Here is a 16845-nt window from a genome sequence, read left to right on the forward strand (position 1 = left end):
GGGATTGAACTCATGCTGCAGAGGCTGGTCACTGTTTGATAGCAATGAGACTTTAACCCCTGCAATACTAGGGAGGCCAAATCCATAAACTTTTGAGAAAAAGAAAGGTTTATTTTATGCAAAAAAGTTTCTGGTGCTTTCAGATACCACATAATAGTCCAAGAGATAACTGATCAGATAACATTACTTCAAATAATATATTTTTTATCTTCTTTAAAAAGTTCTCTTGAAATTACTCTAACAGTATAGTGCCCCATATCAAAAAACTCTTTGTATACTCTGGCATTTCAATATCAATTACTTATTATCACTCACAAATAATAAACAAATTGACCTTACCAAATTCATATAACTGTTATTCATATAGGTTTAAATATATATCCATCAGAACTGGAAAAGATCATGCTTAGTGAGATAAGCCAGAAAGACAAAGAAAAAGACCGGATGGTTTCACTCATAGCAGGAGTATAATGGACCAGGTGGAAAATAACAAAAAACAACCATATACCAGAGACATTTTGTGGGGGTGGAGTGGGTAATGGGATCAAAAACGAGGTGGGGGGAGGGAAATGCACGGGATTATGGTGATGGCACATGGGTGACTTGGTGATGGGAAACCCGTGGGGATTACAATTGAGATGGAAAAAAACTGTACAAAATGATGTAAAAATAAACTTTTGTAATAAAAAATATATATCCATCAATTTACAACACATTATGATATGAAAAAACAGTAAACTAAGCTACTTCTTTGACTTTCAAAATCTGCTTTTATTTTATAAAACTGAGAGAAAGATGTCCGACTCGACTTTCATTCTTAGATACTTTAAAGGCCACAAATTAAACCCAAATAGCAGCATATCTTAATGTTCAACAGGATCCATAAAAATAAGAATATCTGTGTACATAAACTAAATCTTACCTTTTAAAAATCATCTTTGCTTTGACATAGAAAAAGCAAGAAACAAACAAATGAACAGTTAGATAGTGGGAGGGTAGAGAGAGAATAGATGGGTGTAGATAAGAGAATCTAAAGAGTCTATGTTCTTGGCTTGCTTACCTTCCGTGAAACAGGCTTCAGGTTCGAGGGATTCTTCAGGTTCAACCTCAGGCTGTTCTCCCTCAGCGGGAGCTCCTATATCAACTGTGCTGCCTTCAGATGAACTAGTTGCATTTAGCTTCTGAAAATCAATTCCACAGAAAAGTTTTAAAAATATTTTCCTTATAAGAATCAATAGGCATACCCTCAAATCTTCTGTAATTATTTCCTTGGTCTGTAATTTAAAAATATCTTAAACATAATGCCAGTCCGCTTTAGTAGAGGTGGGAGGTCACAAGATTAGATACAGCACCGCCGTATTTTTTTCTTTAAAATTATGGTGCTAACATCTTAAATAGTTTTTGATTAAATCCAAGTACAGAGAATCTGAAATGGAATCCTGCAGAGAGTTTATGTAAACTGCCAGAGTTGTATGGTTATATATGATTTTGTTTTTGCAAATTAGTTTGCCAAGTGGCTATTTTTTTATTCTAAAATTGTGACCCAGCCAACGAAAGCTGCACAAGTTTATTTTCATGTCAAATGCAGAAAAGATTTGATCAAATGCACATAAACAGCAACAATCTAAATTTATCCACTTTTCATTGACATGAAAACATGTACTACTCAGTGTTATTAAATATATTCTAGAGAGGTCTAACTTCAAAAAGGAACAGCACATTATTAGCTTTATAGCAAGAGCTGATATTTTGCATTCTCTTTGGCCAATGCACGCCTGTGTTTCATTGTGCATTTGGAAACTACTTGTTACTCTGGCACTATTACCTGCCCCATAAACAATGACATAAATTAATCTGGTAGTCATTTTGTTTTCTTTTAGGTTAGACCAAATACTACCAGAAGAAAAATGTAATAGAAAGAAGTCATTTTAAATGTTGAATTGCAACAAACTTTAACCAACACAGGTCATTCATGATATCAGGTCATTCATGAGGGGATGCCAGTCTTTAGCCTAGACTTAACAATGCTGCAGGAAATACACAGGGCCAGGTATGAGTGCCACATGGAATCAGAGTAGTTTGGGCCACAGCATTCTCCAACCTGTTACAATGTTATTACCATTAATGCATAACATTAGGAAATGGCTGAGCCAAGAAGAGCTATTTTATAAAGGGGATGAGGTAAGCACATGATAAAATGCACACTGAAGTATGTTAATCTGCTATATAATGGATGTTATAGTCAGTACAGAAATGTTGCCCTCACATTTGGGCTAAGCAATATGTGGATTTCCCTAGGAAGACATTTCCTTCATTTTGTGAAAATAATTTTCTTTATATAAATATTTAGTAAACATGGGGGTGCTGATGAAGTAAAAACAGGTATATGTCATCCACGTGAGGTTGAAAATGCTTTTGTTTTGTGCAATTTTGCAATACCAGTGAGAGTATTCATATTAGATAAATCTGTTTTCTTAGAAGTAGTTTGAGGATTATTTTTAAATTTAAACAGTGAAATCAAGGATTATATATTATAAGCTGCTTGAAGCTCTATTGATTTCTATTTATCAAATATATCAAAATAACTAGACAATCACAATATGTATTTAAAATTTGAATATATTTTACTTTAGGATGAAGTATCAGAATAAGAAAATTTATCATAAATTCTAATTTTTTAGACTTACTAATTTTCTATCCTTTGTCATTAGACTTCCTTTCACATATACATATACTTCCTTACATAAATATAGCTGTGTTTGTACACATGTAACTGACTAGGACATGACTAAATTAATCTTATTTCAATCTATCTGATTTATATAAATTTATTATATATTAGGGAGCCTGAATCTGAAAGTACTGATCTTATCATTTGCAGGATGTTGAAATACACTTGCAAACAAAAAAAACTAAAGCTTAGTCATATCTAACTACAGACAGCCCATTTCTATAAGAAATGGAACATATTCCTGTTGGGAAGAAAGGATCAAACTGCAAATACAAACTGCGGGAAAATCTGGGGGGGGGGGTGGTTGTTAAAAGGTTCAGGCTAGCACTGGGAAATGCCTGTATCAGAGCAGACATGTAGAAAAGTTGCAGGTATCAATGTTATTTAAAGATAAAATGAATGAATGAATGAATTTCTCCTAAGAGAATGCAAGCAAGCCCTTGACAGCCCATTAGATAGCACAACAAGGGAATCTAGTTCCAAATGTTCAAAAGATGATCTTTATAGCATCAAATATCACTCTCTTCATTTAGTGTTTCAGTATTGATAGAGTTAATCGATGTCATGTCTCTTAATTGAAGCTAGATATTTATTTATGTATTTAAAGGTCAGGTTATTATTTTTTCATAAGTGTAACATGAAAGTATTTTTCCTCTTTATAAGCTGTGTTTCACTTTGGCATTTTAGTAACCCTAATACCTGGCAGCAATATTTGAGTTTCACAGATATTTTTTGAGTAAATGACCAATGCACAGACTTATTCCACCACAAACGACGTCTCACACTTTCTATTAATACTTACTTTCTCATTCAAGAGAATACAAATAATATCTCATTTAAGAGTAAAGTAGCATGAATTCTAAATTGTATAAGTAATAACAAACAAATTCAGATTAGGAGTGTTGTCTCAATTCCAGGCTCCAAATTATTCAGACCTAGAGTGAGTCTACAAAGTAACTGCAATTTAAGTCTAGAGTCAGAAAAATGAATATTAACTCATCTGGACTATCTTTCCTTCTTTCCACTGTAAACACATGAGCTACATGTGGACTCTATCCTTAGGAATGTGAACTTGTACAGAGAAGCCATCTCATTCTGCTTGCTGATATGGAATAGCACGGGATCTACCTGTTAAGCACATTGTTTTACTTGGCTGCACATTAACCCTCAGCATAATCAGCATAATGTTTATTTCGAGAAGGAAATGTGGTTTGAATCATCTTGCTGAAAGTCATAGCCAGTCATTGCTGGACTCTAGCTCTTCTGTTTCCCATTTTTCCTGGATTCCCTAGAGAATTATTTTATAGATTAAAAGTAAACTCAGGCCCTCCCTGGTGGTGCAGCGGGTTAAAGCACAACACTGAGAAGCTAAAGCCACCTCCGCATGAGTTCGATTCCCACCTGCCCCGGAGGTGACCACATGGCGTGGCAGACCTCTCCTGACCCGCCCACTGCTCCCCTCAGCAGTGTACTTTGTCGATCTGCCTGTTCTGCTCCCCACTCTGTCTCTGGTGAAGCCTCTCACCGCCCCTGCACCTCTGACCTGTACCCCAGTCTATATGCATAAATAAATAAATCTTAAAAAAAAATAAATAAACTCAACCTTTGTTAATTTAAGATGTTTATAGATGTGATACATGTAGATAAATATTGTTGGTTCAAGGTAGTGCTTGCCATATTGTTGATTCCCATGTTTCATTACATCAACTTAGTTCTAATTAAAATCATCATCATATTCCTGGAAGTATTAATGTGGAGCAGAACTAAATGTACATTGAAATAGTTCATGAACAAAAGTTTACTTCAGATAGTAATCCAAATATTGTGATTTATAAAACTTTTCTTGATAAAATCAGTTCAGTGATTTTCTTAAAGTCATATGACGTTAATATAGTAATATTATAAAAAATCTTAACTAAAACAGCTAAAATGCATAAAAAGCCCCTCAACGTAAATGAGTCAAGAAAGAGTATAAGGCTCTTAATCTTTAGAAATGGCCATAGTTGTAATCACTTCTTACTGCAGAGCCAATTTACCAGTTAAAACTGTCAAATACACATTATTATGTGGAACTACTAGAATTCAGATACTTAAAGAAGAGTTTTCAAATAAAGGTTGCTTCTAAACATTCCAATGTAAATGTCACTCACTGCAAACTGCCATTTAAATCAGAGGCCACAACATGAATTGATAAAAAGAGAGACATCAATAATTTCAGGTTTTACACTTGGTATTTTCCATATTTTCCTTTGGTAAAATTTAGACATTTGGATTCCCTTTTATTTCCCTGTGTTCACTTATCAGAGACAAGAGGACAGACTAAAATTTGTTGTAGTAAATGTCTACTTAAACTAACAAAATTTGAATGCTCTTCAATATCAGGGCAGTGATATCAACCAGGAATAGCCAATTATTATTTACTATGAACAGCATCAGTAACCATTTACTATCAGGTGGAAAAGTTGAACTTTTTAAAATAAAAACCTCATATGGTAGCATTCTTCCTATTAAACAGCTGATAAATTCTTCTATTTATTAAATAATTGCAGTCATAGGAGGTAGGCAGGGCAGAATCATATTGTGCTTATAGACTTAATAAAATATCAAGACAAACAATATTCTTTTAGTACTTGTAAATCCCGTATTTCTAACTTCTACTTCATCACTGACAAATTACTATGAAACACCATGTCGAACTAATAATCTTTCAGAGGGTAAAAGTACTTTTAAAAATAATTAATCACAACAGAAAAAGGGAAACCACTTCCTATTACAGTTTTCATAGACTTGTTCACAGAACACTTGTTCTTCATTTTGTGGCAAACACATTTTTTAAGAAGTAATCAATTAAGATTGTATATAATTTGAGAAAAGAGACATATTTTCTAATCTGATTTAATAAAATAAATTGGTATTTTAAAGAGATAATTCAAGTAAACATCAAATCAATTATTTCATATATAATTGCTTTGTTCTGCAAGAATGACAATCCTTTGTTCAACATGGATCTTAATTATTAATTTAAATGTTTTCAAGCAACATTTTAACATTGAGACAATGAAAGTGATGGATCTTTGTTCTTTAGGATAGGTCTAAGGCCAAAGTGATATTAACACCTTAAAGGAATTCTTGGCCTCACATTCTTTATAAGGACAATAGTAAAATCAAAAGCATCATTATTATTATACTACATTATTTAGAATGAATTTTGTAATCAGTACATTATAAAATTTTCTAAGCCATACATTACAGAAGTTTAAATATCTTTCTTGTGATGGCAAAAGACATATCATAGTGGCATATCCCTCAGTAGACAGTGCCCGAAAACATGCATGTTTAGTTCATTTTGTTCTTACATAAAGGCTATTTAAAGCTGTTTTCTCCCTAAATTACAATTCCCTTAAGAACGCCACATTTTCTAGGATAAAATCATAGATCTTTTCCTGTTTAACTTATTTCACCATCACCTACCCAAATCTTCCCTACGTATTTCTTCTCCCTACTCCCCTCCTTGTACTGTAATAAAATATATTCTTTTACAGAGTAGACAGTGTGTCCTAAGGGACGAGCAGCAATATATTAGAGAACTTGGAAACTTAAAAATATTAACGTTAAGAATAAAGAGATTCCATTTAAACCAGTTCCTGCTTAGTTTTTGTTCTACTACATTTCAGTTACATCTAATCAGTACACTAGTAAATAATTATTTTGATATCACTTTTCTCATAAACCTCTGCACAAGTGAACTTGGAAAGTGGGGCATTGAAAAATAAAGAAATTAACTTTTTCCAAGGAACAGGGAATGATAACCATTATCTTAAGGAGTTAAATTCCAAGCTTTTCGAATATTGAATCATGACGGAAGAAACCACCTTCCTTTGTCTGTGTGCATGTGTATCTGTGTATACTTCTTGGGTCCCGTTTTTTTCTGAGTTCATTCCTCCTATCCATTTGACACTAATTTTTGTGATGTAGAGTGCCACTGGCTAAAGATTTGTTTCGAAAGAATAAAAGAACTCTCCTGGAATAGCATGATCAGTGTTGCTTCCAAACAGCCAAAAACTATTGGGATAGTTTTAGTTTAAATAGCACGAAGGAAGGCAATTATATTTAAGTGACAAAGTATTTAATCATTATTTCTTAAAAAGAAGTTGAATTGAGGAAGTACTGGAGCACAAAACTATGATTTTTACAGCAGAAAATGAATGGGCTACCTACAACTGCCCCCAAAATGGTTTTATATCTATTGTCACAGTCACATAACAATGAAAGGAATTCCTTCTTGTAAAGACATCAAGGGAGCAGAGATCACAATGATTCTTTTCCTATATGGGAATTTTTACTATAAGACACAGTTAAATAATATTGTTCAGAGTCACGCTTCACAGTAGAGTCTAATGAAATAGAGGCATGACAAACACAAAGGAGAGATGAAGAAGGGGATTACAGATCTAGTTTTGGATTGAGCATAGCATCAATCTGTCTGTTTTGTTATTTTTGGTGTACACAAGACATTTATTTCCTTTTCTTTCAGTCTTAGGTGTTTTAAGGAGTAAGCATCAATAAAATCTCTAATGCAATCCTATTCTAAATGCAAAATATGTTTGGTTAATTGCTAAATACAGAAATATTATTTTTCCCTAAACTGAAGCAGATAAAAATTGTATCCACACATGACCAGCAGCCAAAACATAAACAATTCCAGTTCATTTACATTTTTATCACATTAAAATATCCTTTAGGAAGTTTTCACAAGAATAAGGGATTACTTTAATTTGCTGATCACCCTTCAGAAAAAGTTAATATGTTGCTGGACAAAAAATTACCAACAAAGTGGACTTCTGCAGCTCTATTAACAAAGGTGGAGAGGATAGGATAAAGTTCTGTAAGATTTTAAAAAAACTTCTAGATTTCTCCCCTTATCTCTTAGCACATTCAAAACTCTAATGTTAAATGGAAGTTAAGTCATCTGTAAAGGCATGCACTTTCAATTTTCATTAAATGTAATATCTATTAAAATCTACACAAGAAAATTAGCAGCTAAATTATTATTATTATTATTTTTGGTTAGGGCTGCCAGACTTGTCTGACCATGCTTTATATAACTCAGCGTAAGAGCAACTGTGCATGTTTTCTTTACTGCCAATGGATGGGCAACGAATGTAACTGAGTAACATGCAGGCCAGTCAAAATTCATTTAGAAACTGATTATATTTATATATGCACACTTGCTTGGGTAACCTGGGTAAAAGTGATGGCACGAGTCTCTGGCTGGTTTAAAAACACCAGAGCTGCATTCTTGAAGGCTCCAGCTTGATTTTACCCCTGTGAGAAGTAAGAATGGTAAGTAATGAAGGTCACCATGTTGCACTAGTCAATTTTCACTTTGAAAACTAGTCATTCAAGTATGGCTTCAATGTTACTAAACTTCTAAAAGAATAATCAATCATTCAAAGTATGAAAGGTATTACATTGAATATAGCCAATTAGCAGAGTTAACATACAAACAAGATTATCACTTGAATTTAAAATGATATACTCTAGAAGATCTATAGGAAGCTATGAAAAAATTAAAGCATTTGACAAAGATATAGATGAAAATTTAGTTCAAATAACTAAAAAGCCTTTGGGTCCACTCAGTTAGCCTGTCCTATGAAAAAGAATACATTTAGACATTTCAATATTTTTAATATATACCTCATTTCCTCCATTATTTTGAAAATCATGTAGAAAAGAATATCAATATGCTTTATACTACTTCTTAACTACTCTACATGCAATATTTAACAGTACAATTTTATCCCACTAGTTAAGAAAAGAAAAAAATAACCAAGAGACAGAATACTAAACAGGAATTTTAGGTTGAAGTATTTGAAATTTTTGGATAATTATTTCAATTCTCTTTTACTTAGTGTAGAGTTACCAAAAGATTAAAACCTGTGTATGTATATCCTTCTTAGATGATTGTCCTAATCTCTTATTAGTTTGTGACTTTACATTTGGGCCCGTATGAAGATATTATTGAAAATATCTCCAAATAATGAATTATAATATCAAGGCAATCACTATGGTGGTAAAGCATTAGAACAACTTTATCATTAAAACAATTAAGTACTTAGTCCTCTTCCAACTGACAGGTTAATTTTCTGTCTCCAATTTACAAACATGGACTTCATGTAGATTATTTTGGAGCATTTAGACAGAAAATAAATGGAAAAGCTTAATGATAACAAGAAAAACTGGAAAATATGTTTGGATTTTCCTATTATAAGCTCCATCTTCCTAGACACTCCTTTTATGTCAAACATAGCAGTCTGAAGTAAGGTAAAACACATGCTTTTGCTGGATAAGTTTGGGGATTTAAAGTTTTTTTTAATTAACAAGATAACACAACTGGATGTCAAATTAATCATATCTCAAAGGACAATCAAACTTAACCAAAAGTTTATACTGACTGATGACTTCAATGTTCAACACTAATTTTTCATTATTCAATAATTAATGAGATACCACAAAACTAAACATACATAAAAATAGACTTCCCTCACTACTAGGCTTAATGTCAAAATAATGAGGCTTTTAAATACATATCAATTAAAATTTAGTGACTCAATTCAGTTCGCTAAAGGTTGAGTTCAGGTTTTAGTACTAAACAATACCAGAAACTCATCCAACCCAACTATGCTCATCTAAAATTTCATTAAGCAGATCCTTAAGATATTGTTCAATTTTAAAACAATGATCATATTAGTATACATTTGAGTTCTACTAATTGCAGCAATTCTTTACCCCAGGTTATAAAGTTTTATAATTTTCCCATTGAATCTCATTAGTAATTTTGTGAAATTACTAACTCTAGTCTCTCCGGTCTTGATGATTACACATTAATTCAAATACCTATATTGAAACTTTCTCTGAATTTCATGTTTGATATCTGCTTCTACCTAGACAATACTTCCTAGCAAAAATTAAAAAAAATGAAAAATAGCATATTCTTCAATAATATGAAGTATAGAAATATTGACTGAAATACCTAAGATTTCTATCTTAGAAAAGTATTTTTGCTCATAATTTTGTTATCTGATCCCATATTACTATGTCTTAGTTGAACAGTTTAAGTGAATGCCTTAAACACCCCCAAATTATTCGCTTTCCTTAGAATGAGACAATGATATAGGCCATTATTTTCCCTGCCCATCAATTTACATGGCAAAAAAGGATGAACCTTTGTTTTTGATTGTTGTTTTTATTTTTTTAAACCAGGTTTAATTGCTAGGAATCCTGTCTTTATAGTGAAGTAATAAAGGGTTGAATTCTTAGATCCCCCAACTTTGTACTTATTAACCTATATATTCATTCATACTCATAAATCAAAGAATACTTTAAACTACAAAAGCATTTACTGTAGCTGGTGAATTCAGAATTTTACATTCTATAATGCATTAAAACTTTTTGTTTGATAGCATGAACTGGGCTCAGTAGGGTTAGAAGTATATTTAGCATAATTCATCATTGCTTTCTCTTCTTAAAAAAAATACTTCAGGAAATGCAAAAACTACATATAAATATCAAGCCAAAAATCCAATCAGATTTGCCCTGAATAAAATGCTTGCACAAACTAAATAAGATCACATTTTATGAGGTATTTCATAAAAGCCAAGACTGCAGCAAGATGAAAATTGGGACAACTCTGTTACCAGGTATTTCTGTAAAAACTTAAGCATTTTGACAAATCTAAAATTATTTTTAAATACAAGGATTAATCACTATCTTAATATTATTAAAATTCAAAAGAGAAGATTTGAAAAACTGAGTCAGCCTCTCTCACCTAGCTATATTCTTATCTTTCATCAGTTCATCTATCACCAATTTTACCACAGAAAATGTATATCCAAGGATATTTCCTATTTTCCATATAAAGGAAACAGTCAACCTTAAAATAGCCTGATAGTTTTAAAGCAATAAAAAATGAATAAACCAAAATACCTTCTTAAAAGCTCCTACCTCTTTGCTTTCTTCCATATCTGATTCGCTGCTAAATTCTTCAGTATTTAAATTTTCAAAGTCAGATTCTCCAACAGCAATTGGTACAGTCACAGTGAGGCTGGGATTGTTTATAAATGACATGTAATCACTTTCATCCACAACATATTTTTCCACACTGCTGCCTATGCCACTGGTAGTCCCATTTCCATCTTTGAGATAATTGAGATCTTTGCCAATTTCAATGGTGGTATGGTTGGAAATACAGCTGTCTTTTTTGTTATTTAGATCTTCAAGAGGTTTAATTTCATCTAAAGCTTTCTGCTTTCTAACAAAGGCTTTCTGAATAAATTCACGTAATTTTCTTTTAACATAATCAATTCCTTTCTGCATCCTTCCCACAGCAATCTGGAGATTGTTCATTTCATTATCATCATCAGTGGCAGCAAGATTGTCAGAACTGAATGAACTTAAGAGCAAGGCCAGGAAGAGGTTCAGAACCTAAAATACAAAAAAAAAAAAAAACAAAACAAAACATTCTGCTGTTTCAATTGCTCTTGACTATAAATTTTCTAAAATTGTTCATATTCCTCATTTTTTCCTAATATATCTTTCTTTAACTTCATAGTAAACTACAGAGGGGTGAATAAAATAAAATTCTTGGCAATATGATATTAATTTTTTCCCTCAGTCAACATGTGAAACTTAATTTTTTTTCAAAATGATTTTTTTAAACCATCACAAAATACTGAAACCTCTATATTAGAATTACTTCCAAAAGACAAAATTTAGTTATGTAAATAACTATAACTAAGTTATCTAGATAACCATACAATGAAAAAGAGAAGTTCTATTTGGGATGCTATGTAGTCTGTCCATGTTTCCTATTTTCTACAACCTTATTTCTCTAAACCAAAAGGATTCCAATATATTTAAATGGCATTTGATTTTTTTAAACATTTATTTATTTATACAAGGCCAGAGGTGCAGGAGCGGCGGTAAGAGGATTCACCAGAGCCAGAGAGGGGATCAGAACAGGAAGATGGATGAAGTACATTGCTGAAGGGAGCAGCAGGTGAGACAGAAGAGGTCCGCCCACCATGTGAATCGAACTCACACTGAAGCAACTGCAGCTTGCTTGCAGTGCTGGATTTCTTTAGCCCATTGCACCACCAGGGAGAGCCCACAATTTGATTTTTATGTACCTGTGTCAACTTTTGCACCAAGATAAACTGCCAAATTAGAAAAAAATATGTATTCTTAGATCAAAGTCCCAGTTTTGGATTAATAAAATCATGTCACTAGATATATACAATGGTTGGAAGTAGAAAGAAGTGGTTATTATGCAGTAATAATGATGTTCATATTGAGCTAAAGTTTGTGGAGTCAAGTATTACCATCAGTAAGACCACTAATTAGTTAATAACATGGGCTTCTGACAGGTGTAAGTAAGTGAAAAGATGAATGCCTATAAGCCAAATGTGTACACGCAAAAAAAGGTAGTTTGCTAGGGAATTCAGCACTGTCATGTGCAGAAGATTAAGTCACAGAATTTTTTAGGATTTCAGGAATGTGACAAGGACTTCCTTATTCAAATATATAGAACAGAATAAGGATATGGGATCTAGAAGGCCAACGATAAAAAAGTAAATAGTACAAAAATAAAAACCTAGGAAAGATTTTAAGTAGCATTTTAATGACAAGAACATGCATTCCTGTTACATGTCTGTATTTCTAATGGTCTGATTAGGTTGAGATCCTTTGTCTAACCAGCTACAAATACAAATTAATCTAACCAACAGTGGTAAGACGGTAAAAACAGGCAAATTCAAAAAAGATTGCATAATTTATGTGAATCTATTTGGACACATCTCTCAATTGTTATATGGTATTGGTATTAAAACCTTCATTACTTCTGGAATTTATTGAAAGTGATATTTTATTGTCACTTTTAATTTATCCTCCAAATGGAAAATAAATGGATGGACAAACTAAATGTTAAATCTTTATTTTTACTCATAATAAAATTTAATTTACCTTTAATAAAACTTGAGTTCAAAAACTGAATTAAAAGAATACAGTTCAATAAACTCATTCAGGGACACACACACATATACTTCATCCTGATTCCTAATTTGTGAGAACACCAAGCTACTTTTTCCTGTGTGCTAATGCCTCACGTTTAATTAAAGAGGGGAAGAATGGATCCATTACATCTAGCAGCAGTACTCATCAAAAAGTTATATTCTTTTTCTGCTGCACCTACCTTGAATCTATAAAAGGATCTCTAGCCATAGTGTCAGGAAACCAAGAATGGCTCTTAAAAACTCTTACCCGAATAAGAGCAGTCTGTGGTTTCTTCTCTATCCTGCCGTTGGTGCAGGTATGTTAAGGATACTCACACCATAAGGATGTTCATGTGTGTCGAAAGATGGTTATGCTAGCCTTTCTTGGGGGACTTTTCCCCTCTGATGAGAATAGAAGGAAAAATTGCAGGAAGCAGCACATCAAGTTCATTATGGCTTATTTATGCTAATGTGATATGAACACATTTCCATAAGAGTGGTAAATGTAACATAATATTACCACCTTAGCTACTTCAGGATATCTCGAAAGGAAGAGTTTTACTTTTTGAATTGATAGTCAAAAAAAGAAAGGAGAGTTTAATCCTTTTCTTCAAAGTACATTTAAGTTTATGCCAGTAGATATGATTATTTTACACATGAGATGTTCTTGTGCAGATAGAGCAATCCAAATTATACTTAGTATAAATACTTCCTGAATTTTTTTTTCAGTTTGAGTCCTGTTAGAGTTATGCTTTATTTCAATAAACTAATGTGATATGTAATATATTGAGTTTTTTGCTCTTTAACTGTAGTCTGCATGTTGCTGCTACATTTGGATCAAAAGATATCTGTAGCTTTAAACTGCTTACACAGAAAAAAATCCAGTTTTGCTATATATATTCAGCCTTTTCATAAATTAAACATACATCGTTTGGTCCCAAACTGAGTTTTACTACTCCCACTATGAAGTCCCTGTGTCTGTGTGACATGCTCATTCCTTTCATCATGAAAGGATTCTGTTCTCTGCCTTTTCTTCTCTCTTCCAACGTGTATCACATACAAGATCAATTTTGTAATATAAACCTATGAACTTTTCTTTGATTCTGTTCTACATAATGTGATGACAGCCTCTTTCTGTTCTATACAATTTTGTACTTTTCTGAAAGTAAGTTGTATTAGGGATGGTGGTGGCTTTAAAATGCATCTCCAAAGTATTTGGTACTACTCCCTTTGAAAGCTAAGGCCTAATTCTTTATTCTTATATGTGACTAGCTTTTAAAGAATTGAATACCATGTGACTTCAAGATTAGAGTAACAAAAATGGGCTTTTGGACCCTCCCTGAGCCCTGGTGGCTCAGCAGGTTAAAACACAGCACCATGAAGCTATCTGCAGCCACTGTGGCATAAGTTAAATCCCTGGCCAGGGAGGTGACCCACATGGCATGGCAGACTTCGCCTGATCTGCCCGCTGCTCCTCTCATCTGTCTCTAGTGAACCCTCTCACCCCCATCTCTGTACCTCTGGCCTGTACCCTCGTTCTTGTATGCATACATAAATCTTAAAAACAAAAACTGGAAAAGTTAAAAAGAAAAAAAAGGGGAAGGCTCGTTTTCTGTTTTCTCATCTCCCTGCTCAGGGAGAAGCCAGCTAATGTCATAAAGACACTCACCAAAACATGGTGAGTTCTATGTGAGGAACTGAGACTTGTGCCAATAGCTAGCAACTCGTGCCTCCAGTGATAGCCATGAGTGTGAACCTTCCTGAGCTCATCTTCTACCCCACCAAGATAACTGGGGGCCCTGCCAACATGATCACAGCAACCTCTGATAGACTGTCTAGGACCAGGCAGCATAGCTGTTCCCTAATATCTAACCCACAGACTGCAGATAATCAATGCAGATAATCAATCAAACCACTGTTCATATTTCTGGATTGTACACCTAATATTTATGTTTTTTGCAGCTTTATAAGTTTTTTTACTGCTTTATAATAGGACAGAATTATCTAAACTGACAAGTCTGAAATATAAAAATAAATAGGATTAAATGGTACTATTTTGCCTTCCCCCCCCCCATTTCTTCCTTTGGGGCATGAGACGTTATTTCATATGAAAAGACATGTCTGTCTATAAATTAAATACTTAAAGGTACTGGTTATTATTATCCTCATTCTAGTCCACTGGATTGGGAAAAAAATGAAGTGACTCACTAGAGCTATTTTTTTTAATTTAAAGTTAATGAGTCTAATTCCTCTCACAAGTGTATTTTCTTTCTTCCTTTAACCCTGGCACAATGTTCCTTACTTTGAGATTTTCTTTCTCAAAGAGAAAGTCTTTCTTCCTAACAAGTTAACTCATATCTCAATTAAAATGGTATATAAGATGCTTATTTAATGATGATGTACACCTGAAAATCATTATATAATAACATTATAGTGCAATGTTACTTCAAGCAGAAAAAGAAATGATCATAATTATTACTGTGCATACCATAGTTACTAGGCACCCAAAAAATAGCCCATGTGTTTTTAATGAGCTTAGATGGTTGCTAATTTTTTAAATCCACTTAGTAGGAAATCCAAGCTTGAAATATTGAGAAATGATATAGTTATCAATGCTTATACATAAAATGAATGAATATTATTAGTAACACTTCTATGCTTCACTATAGGAACTGAGCAATGAAAGCCATACAGGACCTCCTTATAGAAGAGGTAATAAGTGATGAAAAACAACATTCACTCAAAAGGTAGTCTTAGAGCTATATAGGTTAATTATATCTCAATAAAACTTGAAAAAATGCAAAAATCAAGAAAACATGCTTAAAAAGAGCCAAAGCTTCAATAGTCCAAACTTTATGTGCCTCCAGCAATCATGAATAATTGATAATTATTTGAACAAAACCAAAACCATAAACCATTCCTCAGTTGAATATACTTTCTTTTAGTTACATAATTTTTTGGTAAAAAGGCAGAATGTATTTTTGTACTGACCACTAGGTTTCCAATCACCATGACCATCATGAAGACAGTAAGGCACATGGTTTGCCCAGCGACCTCCATGCAGTCCCACATGGTCTCTATCCACTCTCCACACAGCACACGGAACACAATCAGGAAGGAGTGGAAGAAGTCGTGCATGTGCCAGCGCGGGAGTTCACAGTCACTGGAGATCTTGCAGACACATTCTTTGTAGCTCTTCCCAAACAGCTGCATGCCAACCACGGCAAAAATGAAGACAATGATGGCCAACACCAAGGTGAGGTTACCCAAAGCCCCCACAGAATTGCCGATGATCTTTATCAGCATATTCAGCGTTGGCCAAGATTTTGCCAACTTGAAAACTCGGAGCTAGAAATAAAAGTAAGAAGGCTGTTACTGCTCTGTCTTCTGAAAATTTTATTAATTTATTTATAGAGGGAATCTACAACATTATTGTCTAAATTGTAGTGATATATAATATTTGTGTGTCAGACTATTATCTAGAAATATATCAGTTATTTGATACCATGGGGTACTTTTTATTTTGAAAATCCTCATATTGTAAATAAAATAGCTGTATCTTATACAGTCTAACTGGAATATTAATAATAAAATGTTTCAAAAATTTCAATAATCCTACATAAACACACAATATAGTTTTTGCTTTTCTGTGTGGAACTGAAAGATATAAGATTAATTAGCAGATACTATTTCAGAGAATTAAGAGTCTCATTATTCAAAAGTTCAAAGTGGACATATTTTTTCAGTGTGCCTGAAATGTCATGCTGAAGTGTACAAACAGAATTAACATTTAAATTCTAAACAGACTTCCTAATAAAGTCTTGAATCCAATCACCATAAAATAAGTTATCAATAGAAACCTGTGTTTAGTAACTGTATATACCTTTTATTGAAAATAAATGACAGGAAGTTTGAAGTGATGGCACAATAAAATGTATTAAACTTTAATAAATATGTCAAGTGATAGTTTGTTTCCTGATTTTATAAGATCCATAAATTTATTAACTATGGAATACTTTCCAAAGTTAGCAAAAATTAGCAAAACATAAATTTTATATATTATAT

At 33.0% G+C, this 16845-nt stretch overlaps 1 protein-coding gene across 1 annotated transcript in view; it reads right to left on the reverse strand.

The window, feature by feature from the left end:
- Positions 1-16845, reverse strand: part of SCN2A (sodium channel, voltage gated, type II alpha subunit) — an 81647-nt gene that overhangs the window by 22306 nt on the left and 42496 nt on the right. Inside the window, exons 16-18 of the mRNA XM_004674587.1 lie at positions 15772-16128; positions 10736-11215; positions 1061-1181 (exon numbers count right to left, since the gene is read on the reverse strand). Coding sequence (XP_004674644.1) covers positions 1061-1181; positions 10736-11215; positions 15772-16128 — 958 coding nt within the window. The remainder of the gene's footprint in view (positions 1-1060; positions 1182-10735; positions 11216-15771; positions 16129-16845) is intronic.

The sequence above is a fragment of the Condylura cristata genome, unplaced genomic scaffold (assembly GCF_000260355.1).
Source record: "Condylura cristata isolate star-nosed mole 26May11 unplaced genomic scaffold, ConCri1.0 scaffold00002, whole genome shotgun sequence".
In the NCBI taxonomy this organism is placed as follows: domain Eukaryota; kingdom Metazoa; phylum Chordata; class Mammalia; order Eulipotyphla; family Talpidae; genus Condylura; species Condylura cristata.